Source organism: Diaphorina citri, unplaced genomic scaffold, assembly GCF_000475195.1.
Source record: "Diaphorina citri unplaced genomic scaffold, Diaci psyllid genome assembly version 1.1 scaffold400, whole genome shotgun sequence".
NCBI lineage: Eukaryota > Metazoa > Arthropoda > Insecta > Hemiptera > Psyllidae > Diaphorina > Diaphorina citri.
Window position 1 is genome coordinate 139,147 of NW_007377835.1, and position 17,369 is coordinate 156,515.

General features: G+C 39.2%; 1 protein-coding gene across 6 annotated transcripts in view; it reads right to left on the reverse strand.

The window, feature by feature from the left end:
* The window catches only part of LOC103508448 (60S ribosomal protein L10), a 14,600-nt gene extending 3,581 nt beyond the window's left edge, over positions 1–11,019 (reverse strand). Inside the window, exons 1-5 of one of the 6 annotated variants that reach the window (XM_008472993.3) lie at positions 10,970–11,019; positions 7,127–7,153; positions 3,488–3,620; positions 2,915–3,087; positions 827–1,063 (exon numbers count right to left, since the gene is read on the reverse strand). In XM_008472993.3, coding sequence (XP_008471215.1) covers positions 827–1,063; positions 2,915–3,087; positions 3,488–3,620; positions 7,127–7,149 — 566 coding nt within the window. In that variant the 5' untranslated portion in view covers positions 7,150–7,153; positions 10,970–11,019. Of the gene's footprint in view, positions 1–826; positions 1,064–1,537; positions 1,775–2,914; positions 3,088–3,487; positions 3,621–7,126; positions 7,154–7,721; positions 7,818–9,954; positions 9,982–10,802; positions 10,832–10,969 lie in introns of those variants that run through there. The other 5 variants (XM_008472994.3, XM_026823058.1, XM_026823059.1 and 2 more) reach the window with 5 other exon arrangements.
* Positions 11,020–17,369: the final 6,350 nt, after the last annotated feature.

The window sequence follows — 17,369 nt, forward strand, 5'->3', positions numbered from 1 at the left end:
CTGGGAAGAGCATAATCCTTCCCCATCACTTCAAAGGGAAGAGAGAGTACTGTGCTAATCATCATACACAAGCACTCAGAAAAAAAAACTGATATTTATGTGTAGCAAAAACCGCTCCCCGTCTCATCAATGCTCAGCTAAACTCCAGCAATCCTCCTGCACCTTCTTCCATGCAGCAGAGGTCCGTTGTTACTGGCACGGTAAAACTTCACATTGACATCCATCCAGCCCATCGAATACTGAAAGTAAACGAGGGAAAAAAGTTAGTTTGAGAAATTAGAAATGACCACTAAGCATCGGACCACCCTAGTCACAAATAAATTGAAACTCCCAAATTAAAACACAACCTTTACAAATACGTTAGATTGACTCAACCAACCACCCCCCTAAAAAAAAAAAAAAAAAAAAAAAAAAAAAAAAACATTACAGTAGAACCTTGATTATGTCAACTAATTAGGACCGAAGGTAGTTGATATTATCAAGGTTCTGTATAAAAGGTGAAATAATCGAAATTCTGTATAATACAATGAAAATAGGGTCAAATTTAGTGCTACAAAAGAACGAAATAGGGAAGAAATACCCTTTTATTTTGAAATTGAATAAAACAAACTAAGAAACAAACAAAAAACACATCTTCAATATTGTTTTCTTTGTTATTTGTCTCATTATTTGAACACTTTCAATGATCTCTTCCTCTGATAAAGTAGGACTTCCTTGAAAGATAGGGAAAAATACTGATTTTGGAGTTGATATTATTGAGGTTCTAATGTATATTGAATTTCTGCTGTTATCCCTTGACCACCTAAAGAGAAAGAAAACTACATACCTGTTCTGGTCACGGAGGGTCTCGTACTCCTCACGGTCATACTTGGTGAAGCCCCACTTCTTGCTCACATAGATCTTCTGACGGCCAGGGAACTTGAACTTGGCACGACGCAGAGCCTCAATAACAGCGGGCTTGAATTTGTCGGATGAACGGACAGACATGATTGGCTGGCCAATGTTGACACGGGCCACTGTACCCTGTGGCTTACCATAGGCACCACGCATACCTGTCTGGAGCCTGTGGAAAGAGAGTTTGATTAAAAATTGACAATCGAAATATTGACATACCTACCCACCTGATGATCCAATGATCGAAATGCGCATCGTGTAATATACTGTAAGTAAAACATGGTATCTTAAGGCTAAATATTGAGAAATCACATTGACTGATCTCAGGTACCATAAGCTTTGTACAAAACAATACAGAGTAGGAGGTACCTACAAGTACTTGAAAAAGAAACGAAAAATGTAATTGTATTTTAGGTAGGTACATAACAAAAAGATTTCAATATTGTTTTCTTTGTTATTCGTCTCATTATTTGAACACTTTCAATGATCTTGTCCTCTGATAAAGTAGGAATTCCTTGAAAGATAGGGAAAAATACCAATTTTTGGAGTTGATATAATACAGGTTGACATAATTGAGGTTCTACTGTATATCAAATTTCTGCTGTTATCCCTTGACCACCTAAAGAGAAAGAAAACTACATACCGGTTCTGGTCACGGAGGGTCTCGTACTCCTCACGGTCGTACTTGGTGAAGCCCCACTTCTTGCTCACGTAGATCTTCTGACGGCCAGGGAACTTGAACTTGGCACGACGCAGAGCCTCAATAACAGCAGGCTTGAATTTGTCGGATGAACGGACAGACATGATTGGCTGACCAATGTTGACACGGGCCACGGTACCCTGTGGCTTACCGTAGGCACCACGCATACCTGTCTGGAGCCTGTGGAAAGAGAGTCGAAGAAAGAGTTTGAGTAAAAATTGACAATAAAAACAAATACAGACAATAAATTGTGAATTGGTACACTTTTCTACTGTTTTCATTCCCTATTTCTTTTTCACAGTAGGTAGGTGCTGTCCAATGTTTAATAAAATGCAAGATATCATTTCAACATTTCTAATTGACCTCTACCTAAGTTCTCTCTTGTTTTAGCATTATGCATTAGGTTGTGTGGTATCAGAAGAATGATGTTGCTTCATGTTTGTTTCAGACGGCAATCCCTATCAAGAATTTTGTATCATTCATGAAGGCTCATCATGTACACATCACACTTCTTCCTCTATTCTTAAGTAGTTACTTAGTTAATATATACATATTTTTCTTTTTTATATTCTAGGTACCATTTCTTAAGTAGTTACTTAGGTAATATATATTTTTCTTTTTTATATTCTAGGTACCATTGTACTATGTTTTTATATTTTATACTAGCTGAATTCCGTCGCTTCGCTCCGGAATCCCGCTAGTTCATCCCGAGGCATGGCCAAACTTGTGGAAAAGGCATGGCCGAACTTGAGGCATGGCCAAACTTGTGGAAAAGGCATGGCCGAACTTGAGGCATGGCCAAACTTGTGGAAAAGGCATGGCCGAACTTGAGGCATGGCCAAACTTGTGGAAAAGGCATGGCCGAACTTGTCAAACTAAAAACATAAACGAAACTCAAATATTAGGGGAGCGAGGAAAAGTTTTCTCTCCCGCAGTCTTTGCACTCTGTGTATTTCTTATGGTGATTTTAGCGATCAGAAATTGATCATATCTCAGGATCGGTTTAGATTTTCGCAAAATCCTTTCTTATTGCACACCTAGACCATAAAAGGAATATTCCTACCAAATTTCAGCTTTCTAGGTGTTGTGGTTCTAGAGATAGAGCGATCAGTGTGTGAACTATGAAATGTGAAATGTGAATGAGTGAATGGATCTCGTTCTTATAATATAAGATTATTGAGGTCGAATTAACAAAATGGTGAGAACATAGATTTCTTTTTTTTTAGATAAAATCTGAATCCATACTATCCTGTTAAAGAAGTAAATAAATCAGAAGTTTCACCTTTGTTTCCATTTAAACCCCTAAACTAAATAACCTACCTATCAGCTCCAGCACATGACAACATTTTGTTGATGCGGATCACATGGAACGGGTGAAGTCTCATACGAATGTGGAACTGATCTTTACCGCAGTTCTTGACCAGATATTTGTTACAGCAAATACGGCCAGCTTCAAGAGCCTCAGAGGACAGCTGCTCGTACTCATCAGAAACCTGTGAAGGAAAAATGTCCAAGTTGATTAAAAGAGAAAATAATTAATCAATAGTAAAAGATTTCAGTAAATCAGTTTTTTCACCTTAACATTCAAAGTTTGGTCCCATGAAAAAACTGCTATACATTAGATTCTTTGGCTCTACTATAAAATGACCATTTTACAAAAAGATTGTTCCTTTCCACAGACAAGAAACAATTGTTCTTCATTAAGTCATCACTCAACACCAGAGACTTGAAAAGTGACTCATTAACCATTAAAATATTGCAATCAAGTGAATATATTTCTGGTAATTTTCACTGGACCAACCATGCCTCTATGTTGACCTCTACAGTTCAGATCATCTTTACAAGTTTGCCCAAATTAAGGATCATTTCACCAGCTCCCAGCACACAACTTACCAAATGGACACACAATGGGAAGTCCTCTACTTTGGCCTTCTTCTTGCCCAGATCGAAGATTCTGATCTTGGGATCTGGCACACCCCGACAGAAACGGGATTTTGGGTATGGCTTGTTTTTACAATAACGGTAACTGAAAAAGCAAACAGAGAAGTTGTTGTTAGAACTTACCACTCAAGATCATAGTCTGAAACCAAGTCAAGAAAGTTTGACCGCGCTACTAGAGATATTATACACGACAGGGAAAGTAGCCGTTTTCAGATAGTTGTAGGGGGACAACTACAAATGATGGAAGAAAGCAAACCAAAACGCAAATCAATCAAAATCATAATTTGAAATTTCAAAATTTCCCGCTTTATGTGTTCGACTGTTCGCTAGCAGAAAAAGCCCAGTTTGGACGATGCACTTTTTCTTTTCAGCACCACTTTTCACCGATTCTACCACTCCATTGCTCTCTGACCTCCTTGAATGACCTTGTCAATGATTCGAATAGTATGTTGGACAAAAGATGGCATTTTCTAAAAAAAAAAATCTGACCAACATGGTATGTAGATTGGAACCGCGTCCGCCCAGCTAGTACCTTGTAAGCTCTAGGTCGCGGATTCGATTCCCTGCTCCTGGGCGAACTTTATCCTAAACAGGTTAGGTTTGTTTCTGAGAACTCTCGACTGGCTTTCTCCTATTCTGTCCTCGATTTCAAAGTCCCCTCCATGTTCTGGTTCTTTGCCTCTTTTCATGTTCAGACAGGGTCGGTGTTTTTCAGCCTCTCAGCCCTAGGGTGATCACTTTTGAACTTTCACTTGAATTTGGCTAAGAATCTTTCCGAGTGCATGCCTTTCACACAGTTCACACACAACCTTTGCTATTTTGTTGTCCCCCAACCAGACTAAGCTGGACTACTCCCTCTTCAAGGTCCCCTAGTCAGATATTCTCCATAAAACACCTAAATACGAATAAAATATAAAAGAACATAGCTTTTCCTTTTCTTAATACAAACTTATATTTTCACATAATAAAAAGATGTCCATAAGATGACAGGGGGAACAACAATAACAAAAAGCACATTACTCTCTCTTCACTTGAAGAAAAAAAAAAGACAGCCAAAAAGAAGAAGGGGAAACAAATGTGGTCTATCTAGCCAGGTAAAGCAAGACTTTTAGGTCTTAGCCAAGAGTATAAATAAGGCATGTGGAATGAAATTAATATGCCTTTAAGCCACGAAATAGTTTTTCAGAGGATTTTTGAAAATCAGAAAACAATCTTACAAAAACAGAGAAATTGTCTCCTAATACAGGGGAAGAATTATGCAAGTCTGGGGAAAAGCATAATCTTCCCCACACTTCAAGGGAAGAGAGAGTACTGTGCTATCATATCTGGCACTCTGATTTTACGTGTGGTGCAACACGCTCCCCGCCTGTATGCTCAGCTTAAACTCCAGCCAACTCCTCCTGCACCTTCTTCCATGCGGCCAGAGGTCCGTGTTCAGCACGATACTTCACATTGCATCCATCCAGCTCGAATCTGAAAGTAAGAGGGAAAAAAGTTAGTTGGGAAATTAGAAATGCTACTAGCATTGGACCACCTATCACAAATAAATTGAAACTCAAATTAAAACACAACCTTTACGAATTAGTTATTGACTCAACCAACCATCCCCTGAAAAAAGAAAAGAAAAGAAAAACATTACAGTAGAACCTTGATTATGTCAACTAATTAGGACCGAAGGTAGTTGATATTATCAAGGTTCTGTATAAAAGTTGAAATAATCGAAATTCTGTATAAAACTATGAAAATAGGGCCAAATTTAGTGGTACAAAAGAACGAAATAGGGAAGAAATACCCTTTTATTTTGAAATTGAATAAAACAAACTAAGAAACAAACAAAAAACACATTTTCAATTTACTTACACGGCAGGAGATGTCACAGCTTTTCACTTAAGAAAGGAGGGAGAAGAGGGGGTTTGTTTATATTTTGATCGATCCTAGCGCTGATTCAGTGGTGTGGATTTTTTACGAACTAACTCACGGAGGTGAAAATACGCTGGACTCTGGACGGGCGGATTATTCCGAAAATGTGAAGCCTTTTTTATAAGGGAGTTTTTTTTTACCCGTCTCGGTTTTATCGTCCCCAAATCGAAGGGTAGGGTACCCTTAAAACTTTTATAATGACTTAATAATACCCTTTTATAATAATAACTACTTCACCTTATTAAGAACTAGGTACATACTTATCAAACTTTCTTCCTACAAATTAAAAAGTTAACCATCGTAATTTTTTCAAACTTCTTGAAAAAGTATATTGTCGAACTTTTAAAAAAAAAAAAAAACACGGAAAACGGAGCTCACCCTTCATTTAATACTTTTGTTCAAATATTCATGATTTAATAGTGACTTTAAGAATTTTTTCTGCGAAATTAAGTGAATAATTTAAAACCTTTAATTCCGTGATCTTTCGAGTAGAAATATTTACGTCAAAACAGGTAGGTACCTACTCATACAGCGTAACTTAATAAAGAAAATCACCAGGGTTTTAGAGAAAAATTTAGTTGCTTTTTTAATGGAGATGTCAGAGTTTTTCTTCTTTTTTTTTTTCGAACTCTCAAAGCTAGAAGCTAGCTAGCTTCACCTAGGTGGCCGCAATTGCCATAACGGCGACCATAGACCATTGATCCTTGCCGGGACCATCGACCATCACAGAAAAAATACCTACTCAGCTCAATTTCTTGATTTTCTGGGAGGGTCGGTACTATGGTCAAAGCTCCGTTGAGGACGCTTATTCTGTTCACCCCACATATAAATTAGAAACTTCAAATTTCAGAAAACAAAGTTTGTCCGACAGTTTAAATTCAAATTAAATAATTCGTGCATGATTCGATATTTACAAGGTAGAAAATAATTATATTTCAGAGAAAAGGAAGAGCTAACTACGTCCGATGACGTTAGCGGTTAGGTACTTCGCTGTCCGCTAAACCATCAAATCTCCTCATCAGTCGACCAATTTTATCCAAGGAATCCTCACATCCCTTACGAAAAATCAACCAATCGTATCGGTGTCTGAGGAAAATTCTTACGAGAATCCAGTAGAAAAGGAGGAACTTCGTCCAAAGTTACTTCGCCTTTCGCCTAAAAATCAAATCTCCTCACAAGCCCACCGATCCTACCTAAGGAATCCTTACGAAATCAATCAATTGAATCGGTTATCGGTTTCTGCGGAAAATCCTTACGAGGCTCGATTTCTCGGTTTGCAGCCTCCGCAAAAAATCAGTTCACTCATCGGATTTGCGGTTTTCGCGATTGAAACATGATCGGTTTCATCAAGTGCATCGTTCGTTTCGTGTTCGAGAACTTCCACTTCGGTGAGCCGAAATCGCATCCGTTGAAGTTGAATACGAAACTTACGTTGCTCATCTTTACGCTGAACGGTCACAATCTACATTTAGGCCTTGAAACCTTAAAGTGTCCCCCCAACTCTCAAAAGAATAAAACAAGCCAAAATCCTACTTCCTAAGATCCTTTTCTAGTCTTTCTTTCGGTACTATCATATACTTAAGCTTCATTCTATAAGTTGTATGCTTTTTAACATCCAATACTGTTTGGAGGCAAGCCTGGACAGTCTTCAAGCATTTTCAGATTACTCACCATCTTGCAGGTCGTCTCCCCATGATGCTGAAACAAAAGCAGAACCAACAACATATTAGAAATGAATGGGAGGATTTTCAATAAAATGTCTTAGGAAATTTACATTTGTAAGGTCCATTCCTCTTCTTCTCAGATTTATTATCCAAGATTTGGGAACTATGCAGAAGTCACATCCGTGGAAAAGAAAAGCTCCTTTTTGTATTTAGCAATTTTTCAACGTTCCAGATTTTCTCCTAGGGCCCTAGGGACGGTGTTTATGAATTAGCGATATATTGAAATCATCCATCATATGAGAACTTTACAGACAATCTTAGATAGATCTTAGACATTTAAAGCTTTTCTTAGCCATCATAATATATGGTGAAACAGGATACAGGAAGTACCATTGGTACCAAAAGTTGTAAGTGAGCAAAGCTGGCTAGGCTAACCTACAAACTTGCATCTTTTCTACTCGATTTTAAGACAGAGAGAAAATCGGCGTCGAACGTAGATTTCGACAGCCTTTTTATTAGTACGTTAGCTTTACAGTTTGAGCTTTCGAATTACAGGAAAAGCTTTCTAATTTCAGATGAAATAGGATAAAAAAATTACTTACACGGCAGGAGATGTCACAGCTTTTCACTTAAGAAAGGAGGGAGAAGAGGGGGTTAGTTTATATTTTGATCGATTCTAGCGCTGATTCAGTGGTGTGGATTTTTTACGAACTAACTCACGGAGGTGAAAATACGCTGGACTCTGGACGGGCGGATTATTCCGAAAATGTGAAGCCTTTTTTATAAGGGAGTTTTTTTTTACCCGTCTCGGTTTTATCGTCCCCAAATCGAAGGGTAGGGTACCCTTAAAACTTTTATAATGACTTAATAATACCCTTTTATAATAATAACTACTTCACCTTATTAAGAACTAGGTACATACTTATCAAACTTTCTTCCTACAAATTAAAAAGTTAACCATCGTAATTTTTTCAAACTTCTTGAAAAAGTATATTGTCGAACTTTTAAAAAAAAAAAAAAACACGGAAAACGGAGCTCACCCTTCATTTAATACTTTTGTTCAAATATTCATGATTTAATAGTGACTTTTGATCAAGGTTCTGTTGAAATAATGGAAATTCCGTATAAAACAATGGAAATACGACCAAATTTAGTGGTACAAACAAAAGAACAAAATAGGGAAGAAATACCTTTTTATTTTGAAATTAAATAAAACAAACCAAGAATCAAACAAAAAACACGTCTTCGGTATTGTTTTCTTCGTCATTAGTCTCATTATTTGAACTTTCAATGATCTCTTCCTCTGATAAAGTAGGACTTCCTTGAAAGATAGGGAAAAATACTGATTTTGGAGTTGATATTATTGAGGTTCTAATGTATATTGAATTTCTGCTGTTATCCCTTGACCACCTAAAGAGAAAGAAAACTACATACCTGTTCTGGTCACGGAGGGTCTCGTACTCCTCACGGTCATACTTGGTGAAGCCCCACTTCTTGCTCACGTAGATCTTCTGACGGCCAGGGAACTTGAACTTGGCACGACGCAGAGCCTCAATAACAGCGGGCTTGAATTTGTCGGATGAACGGACAGACATGATTGGCTGGCCAATGTTGACACGGGCCACTGTACCCTGTGGCTTACCATAGGCACCACGCATACCTGTCTGGAGCCTGTGGAAAGAGAGTTTGATTAAAAATTGACAATAAAAACAAATATAGACAATAAATTGTAAATTGGTACACTTTTCCACTCTTTTCATTCCCTATTTCTTTTTTACAGTAGGTACTGTCCAATGTTTAATAAAATGCAAGATATCATTTCAACATTGACTTATAACCTTGAACTTCAAGTTAATTTCTAATTGACCTTTACCTAAGTTCTCTTTTGTTTTAGCATTATGCATTAGGTTGTGTGGTATCAGAAGAATGATGTTGCTTCATGTTTGTTTCAGACGGCAATCCCTATCAAGAATTTTGTATCATTCATGAAGGCTCATCATGTACACATCACAACCTAATGAAATAATCAAAAAGAGGGTTGTTATTATTTAAGTTATTTTTTTTTTTTTCTGAGGAAAATAACATATTTAAACCATGTAAGAATTTTTTAGATACCCAAAGAGACCATTTTTTGTTCTTCTTCAATATAATAAGCTTTATTATATCTCAACATCCAACCAGAGTTTGTTTGCCCATAAAAATACTACTAGCTGAATTCCGTCGCTTCGCTCCGGAATCCCGCTAGTTCATCCCGAGGCATGGCCAAACTTGTGGAAAAGGCATGGCTCACAACGAATTGCTGAAGACGAACAGTTTCTACGTCATTTACAAGTTCGTGTTCCGATTCCTGTACTGGTCCATGATAGTGCTTAACGGTAAGTGTGATGTGTGTTTTTCTTTACATGTTTTTTTTGGAAGGTAACCACTAGGCGAGGTTAACGCCGGAGGCGTTTTCTACCACCTAACCCTTAGAGCTCCATTATTATGTGGTCAAATTTTCAGATAAAGAAGGATAAAATCCCATACCTCGGCTAGAATCAAACCCACGCCCTCCTGTTTACCAGGCGAGCGTCTTGACCACTATGCTACCGAGGCAGGTCATTTCAGGCAACGTCGTATCGAGCAAAATGTGTGTAACCTTTGAGCCTCCCTAATTTGAACCCTTCTCTACAGGCATCAATCTCTACGTCCTTCGGTCGGACTTCATCTACATTTTCTCCTACTTCGGTACTGTCATATACTTAAGCTTAATTCTCTAAGTTGTAGGCTTTTCTAACATCCAATAATGTTTGGAAACAAGCCTGGACAGTCTTCAAGCATTTTCAAATTACTCACCATCTTGCAGGTCGTCTCCCCATGATGCTGAAACAAAAGCAGAACCAACAACATATTAGAAATGAATCCGAAGATGTTCAATAAAATGTCTGAGGAAATTTACATTTGTAAGGTCCATTCCTCTTCTTCTCAGATTTATTATCCAAGACAAGATTTGGTAACTATGCAGAAGTCACATCCGTGAAAAAGAAAAGCTCCTTTTTGTATTTAACCTAACCCTATAATAACACTAATCACTGCTCTAATTGTGAAAACTCCTTCTTGCGTTTACCTAACCCTATAATAACACTGGTCACTGCTCGTTTGTGCCAGTTCCTTTGGTAGCAATATTCCATGGATGTGACTTCTGCACAAGTACCCAAGATTTAGAGATCCCTCTAAGGCAGTGCCTAATTCTTCAAATATTCACTTATTGGTTAACTTTGCCAAAGGACAACCTGCTTGCAGTTTTTTTTTCCGTCTAGCAGAGGTTGTAGCCTTATTTATGCTGTTTCCTGCTTTCAATTGACTGTCAGAACTGTTTCTAATTTTCCACTACTTATCTAGAGCTGAACACACACTGGGTGTCCTAAGGGAAGAAATTCAACACCTGACTTTCAAGAAATAGAAAATCCCCAATCATTACAGCAACTTTTCAACGTTCCAGATTTTGTTCTGGGGCCCTAGGGACGGTGTTTATGAATTAGCGATATATTGAAATCATCTATCATATGAGAATTTTACAGACAATCTTGGATAGAATAGAACATTTAAAGCTTTTCTTAGCCATCATAATATATGGTGAAACAGAATACAGGAAGTACCATTGGTACCAAAAGTTGTAAGTGAGCAAAGCTGGCTAGGCTAACCTACAAACTTGCATCTTTTCTACTCGATTTTAAGACAGAGAGAAAATCGGCGTCGAACGTAGATTTCGACAGCCTTTTTATTAGTACGTTAGCTTTACAGTTTGAGCTTTCGAATTACAGGAAAAGCTTTCTAATTTCAGATGAAATAGGATAAAAAAATTACTTACACGGCAGGAGATGTCACAGCTTTTCACTTAAGAAAGGAGGGAGAAGAGGGGGTTAGTTTATATTTTGATCGATTCTAGCGCTGATTCAGTGGTGTGGATTTTTTACGAACTAACTCACGGAGGTGAAAATACGCTGGACTCTGGACGGGCGGATTATTCCGAAAATGTGAAGCCTTTTTTATAAGGGAGTTTTTTTTTACCCGTCTCGGTTTTATCGTCCCCAAATCGAAGGGTAGGGTACCCTTAAAACTTTTATAATGACTTAATAATACCCTTTTATAATAATAACTACTTCACCTTATTAAGAACTAGGTACATACTTATCAAACTTTCTTCCTACAAATTAAAAAGTTAACCATCGTAATTTTTTCAAACTTCTTGAAAAAGTATATTGTCGAACTTTTAAAAAAAAAAAAAAACACGGAAAACGGAGCTCACCCTTCATTTAATACTTTTGTTCAAATATTCATGATTTAATAGTGACTTTAAGAATTTTTTCTGCGAAATTAAGTGAATAATTTAAAACCTTTAATTCCGTGATCTTTCGAGTAGAAATATTTACGTCAAAACAGGTAGGTACCTACTCATACAGCGTAACTTAATAAAGAAAATCACCAGGGTTTTAGAGAAAAATTTAGTTGCTTTTTTAATGGAGATGTCAGAGTTTTTCTTCTTTTTTTTTTTCGAACTCTCAAAGCTAGAAGCTAGCTAGCTTCACCTAGGTGGCCGCAATTGCCATAACGGCGACCATAGACCATTGATCCTTGCCGGGACCATCGACCATCACAGAAAAAATACCTACTCAGCTCAATTTCTTGATTTTCTGGGAGGGTCGGTACTATGGTCAAAGCTCCGTTGAGGACGCTTATTCTGTTCACCCCACATATAAATTAGAAACTTCAAATTTCAGAAAACAAAGTTTGTCCGACAGTTTAAATTCAAATTAAATAATTCGTGCATGATTCGATATTTACAAGGTAGAAAATAATTATATTTCAGAGAAAAGGAAGAGCTAACTACGTCCGATGACGTTAGCGGTTAGGTACTTCGCTGTCCGCTAAACCATCAAATCTCCTCATCAGTCGACCAATTTTATCCAAGGAATCCTCACATCCCTTACGAAAAATCAACCAATCGTATCGGTGTCTGAGGAAAATTCTTACGAGAATCCAGTAGAAAAGGAGGAACTTCGTCCAAAGTTACTTCGCCTTTCGCCTAAAAATCAAATCTCCTCACAAGCCCACCGATCCTACCTAAGGAATCCTTACGAAATCAATCAATTGAATCGGTTATCGGTTTCTGCGGAAAATCCTTACGAGGCTCGATTCAGGTAGAACTGACACCTGATCAGGTTTACCTGATAGTGAGTGGCTGGCCTTAGCTGAGATTTAAACCACTAGATCGACTTGATAAAGTTGATAGTGGTCACTTATCTTTTTATTTATTGCACCGAAAACGTTTTTAACTAAAAATTTCCCCCTCAATTCACGAATTCAATACAACTTAAAGTAAAACCTCTTTACAGTTACTTCAGGGTACAAGATACAAGAGTGCCTACACTGTCCTAAGTCCTACACATATCCACGTTGCGTGTAATAATAATAGACTCGAGTGGAAGGTAACCACTAGGCGAGGTTAACGCCGGAGGCGTTTTCTACCACCTAACCCTTAGAGCTCCATTATTATGTGGTCAAAATCTCAAATAAATGAGGATAAAATTCCATGCCTCGGCTGGGATCGAACCCACGCCCTCCTGTTTACCAGGCGAGCGTCTTGACCACTACGCTACCGAGGCAGGTCATTTCAGGCAACGTCGTATCGAGCAAAATGTGTGTACCCTTTGAGCCTCCCTAATTTGAACCCTTCTCTACAGGCATCAATCTCTACGTCCTTCGGTCGGACTTCATCTACATTTTCTCCTACTTTGAACTTCCCAAATCTTACGCAATAATGTTACTATGGTATTTTAAACTCGGGAATGACCCAAACTTACACAATGATGTTACTATGGTATTTTTTCAGTCGGAAACGACCCGACGAACTTACTAAAACTTACCCAAATATATTAATATGGTGTTTTTCACTCAGAAATAACCCAAACTCACCAAAACTTACCAAATGATGTTACTATGCCTATTAATTTTGTACTTTGTTGCGTCTCCTACTTTCTCATCCTCATCAGTTTCGTGCTCATGGTGGTTAAACTCCGCTGTAACCAGGACTGCCTGAACCTCCTCATGGATACCAATAGATCGTTTGAAGCCACCCAGTCACTGGCCGGTTATACCAAACGCCAGAAAGCGGAGCTGGCGCAGACCCAACGCCTGACGGAGAATGTGCTGGTGTTCTATTTGATGCTGGGTGAGCAACGATTTATACACGACTGGTTTGGCCACCGGTAGTACAACAACATACCTACTCTCCCTAGCAACCATTCTCTGTTCAAGTAATAATTTCCAAACACCGCAGTGTTTACCGTAACAGGGGGGTGGTGGGGAAGTACCTAATATGATTTTTTTTTTTTTAAGAGGTTTGACAGAGGGAACTGTAACTTCTATGGTCTTATCGTCCCGAAATCGAAGAGAGAAGGAAGACAGAACTGCAATAAGCGAAACCTCATTGTTGTGCGAAAGCGAAGAGAGAAGAAGAGGAGAGGATAATTCCAGCCATTGCGAGAACGAACCTTATCTGTTTGGGACAAAGTTCGCCCCAGGCGACAATCGAACCCTCTAACACCTGATGAGCACACACACAATCAGGTATACCTGATCAGGTGTACCTGTCAGGTACACCTGATAGAGAGTGGCTGGCCTTATCCTATTGTCTTCTTCTGCAGGTGTCATGGGCTGTATCACCAACACGTCCACCCCATTCGTCTACTTGTTTCTCAACAAGAGACCCACGTCCCAGCTCATTGGGGAGGTCTACACCCTCATCTATCCTGCCTACTGGCCTCTCAACCTTCACCAGTATGAGAACTACATCCCTTATATGTTCTATCAGGTGGGTTGAACCTCCGAAGCCAGCCTAGTTAGATTAGTTGGTAGAACGTCTGCCTTGCAAGCGCTAGGCCGCGGGTTCGATTCCCGCCCCGGGCGGATTTTATCCTGATGGGATAATGTTCGTTCTCGGAACGGCTGGCTTTCTCCTATCCTGTCTTCCTTCTCTCTTCGATTTCGGGACGACAAGACCATAGCAGTTACGGTTCCCTCTGTCAAACCTCTTCATAAAAAAAAACCTCCAGAGAAGCCACCCTGGTGAGCTTTGACGGATTAACCTCGTCTGAGGCTACAAGAAGTGAGAGCCTAGTTAGCTTGGAGGGTAGCGCGTCACGCGTCAGGTAGCGCGTCATCCGTCAGGTAGCGCGTCATGCGTCAGTCTTGTAAACGCTAGGTCGCGGGTTCGATTCCCGTTCTCGAGAACTTTGTCGTGAATAACTGATAAGGTTCGATTTTTAAATGGCTGGCGTTCTCCTATCCTGTCTTCTTGATTTCGGAGAGATGAGACCTCCGATGGTTACAGTCTTACAGTTCCCGCTATCAAACTTTCTTCTCCTTCTTCTTCTTCTTCTCCTTCTTTTTCTTCTTAAATAAAAACATGTTCTGCGGCAAATTGATACCCTTTTTTGACGAATTTTATTTAGACACGACCTTTTAAACAATGGTGTCCTAACTTACACCAATGTATCTACGTCTTCTCTTTCTTCTTCTTCGTCGCTTCTTTATTCCTTTCTGTTCTGTCCCTTTCCCTTTCTCTCGAGTTCCATTAAACTTTAGTCTGTTTTTATTATTAATTTCCACAGATCTGTTGCGGATTCATGTACCCCATCATGTTCTTCAACACGATTCCCTTCTTGAACTTCTGTCTCGAGCTGAAACGTCAGTGCAAGATCCTCTGCTTCAACGTCGAGAACAACATCATTGGGAAGGATGGACGCTATAGGAAGGCACACTTTGTGCAGTGTGTACGACATCATTGTGTCCTTACGGAGAGGTGAGAGTACACGGTTGGCCCAGTGGGAAGTTGACCCAGTCCCTAAATGGGAAGCATAATTATGTTCCCTCTGTGTAACTTATACCAATGTATCTACGTCTTCTCTTTCTTCTTCTTCGTCGCTTCTTTATTCCTTTCTGTTCTGTCCCTTTCCTTTCTCTCGAGTTCCATTAAACTTTAGTCTGTTTTTATTATTAATTTCCACAGATTTGTTGCGGATTCATGTACCCCATCATGTTCTTCAATACGATTCCCTTCTTGAACTTCTGTCTCGAGCTGAAACGTCAGTGCAAGATCCTCTGCTTCAACGTTGAGAACAACATCATTGGGAAGGATGGACGCTATAGGAAGGCACACTTTGTGCAGTGTGTACGCCATCATTGTGTCCTTACGGAGAGGTGAGAGTACACGGTTGGCCCAGTGGGAAGTTGACCCAGTCCCTAAATGGGAAGCATAATTATGTTTCTTCTCGCCGATCTGATGGCGGACATGGCACGATACGACACGGACCCCACGAATCTGAGTAGCAATGAAACAGGTGCTACATCAGATTCGTCGGGTCTGTGTCGAAGCATTCCCGAAATAAAAACGGCTAAAAAATAACTTCGCATTGTTTGGGATTGATTCCCTTATCCCTAGATATTTCCACACATAGGAGACCCCGTCGATTGACGTCGACTGAAATCGTACATTACCTCGACAACATAGATTCACCTCGTCGATCGACGCGGTCGACTGAGTTTGGATACACCTTTCGAGTTTGTGGATGTTATCTAAATTGTTTTGGTCGATGTGTGGACATGCGGTTCTTTTTACCATCATGCTTATCTTCCGTGTTCCAGTGTGCTGTATTCTATTAACAAAGCGTATGGAAGTATCGTCAGCAATGTACTCCTGTTCAGCGTCATATTCAACTGTATATCTGCGTACACCATTCTTGTGGTAAGTTGTCAACTTCAAAGTCACTAGGGTCGATTCCCAGCCAGATCTCTTGAAAAAGAAGAAAAAAAAATCAAAAACAAAATAAGAAACATAATACAAAATGAAACGAAGCTTTTAAAATACACATCTTGAGTTGCTCAGCTCAGAAAGGGCAAGGTAAACCTAGACCCTTGACAAAGGGAGTGTGATTGAACGCATGTGATGTGTTCCAATCCACTCGACCCCAAATAACTTTACTGAGACTCGAACCCCAGTCCTCCGGAATACGAGCCTACCTCTAATCAGCGGGGGCTGACCGTAATACCTACCTATTCCATACACAAAAAGCCCACTCCGAGGCTTAGGTGTAGGGGCAAACAGCCCAAAAGGATGGGTTAAGCTTCTACGAATCTAGAATGGAATACCTTGTTTATCCTGCTCGAATGAGACAGAAAAGTCCCTTTACCCCAGCAGTCTAAACAAGGTCTCTTGTATTTTATGTGTTTAACAACATAACACAATACGTAAGGTTTACAACAAAAGGCCTTGTTTAATAATATTTTTTTTTTAAAAAAAATCTAGATATTCTTCTGTTCTTATCTGTTGCACTGTTTCACCAGAGTACCCAGCATAGTTTCGCCACGGCAATCAAGTTCTTAGTGCTGAGCCTGGTGTTTCTGTTTCAACTATTCGTCTACTGTGTGATTGGATCTGATATTGCTGATTTGGTAAGTGATGATCTGTACCCTTTACAACTTATCTATTAGTGAATAATTATATACACAAATGCGCAAAAGTAGTGAGATCCCCCACAAAAAACGCAAATGTGGGAAAAAAAGGCCAAGTTCCTATTTGAAAATGTTGGCCAGTAAAATAAGTAATATCAGGATATTATGGCCAAGTTCTTTCCCCTTCAAATTACTTCTCCGTTTTTAGCTAAATCTCCTTTAGGGGTGATTTGTCCTACTTAGTCAGATGAAAAATTCTTCTTCGTCTTCAACTTCTTCTCTCCCCCCCAATCGTTCTTCTTCTGCTTTTGCTTCTTCTTCTTCTTGTTTTTCCTCTTCTTACTAATCCTCTTTTTCTTCTTCAAATTTATATTTTCATTGTTGGTTGTCGTCATCTTCTCCTTTCTTCAACTATCTTTCATCAAGTGCATCGTTCGTTTCGTGTTCAAGAACTTCCACTTCGGTGAGCCGAAATCGCATCCGTTGAAGTTGAATACGAAACTTACGTTGCTCATCTTTACGCTGAACGGCCACAACGACTTGCTGAAGACCAACAGTTTCTACGTCATTTACAAGTTCGTGTTCCGATTCCTCTACTGGTCCATGATAGTGCTTAACGGTAAGTGTGATGTGTGTTTTTCTTTACAATGTTTTTTTCATCGCCTCGCCTTTTCTGTTTCGTAACAAAATGGAACAACTGCTACATTAAATCTGGTAGTCTGAAAGGTTCTTCGCAAGGCAGACACGGCGGGCTTTGA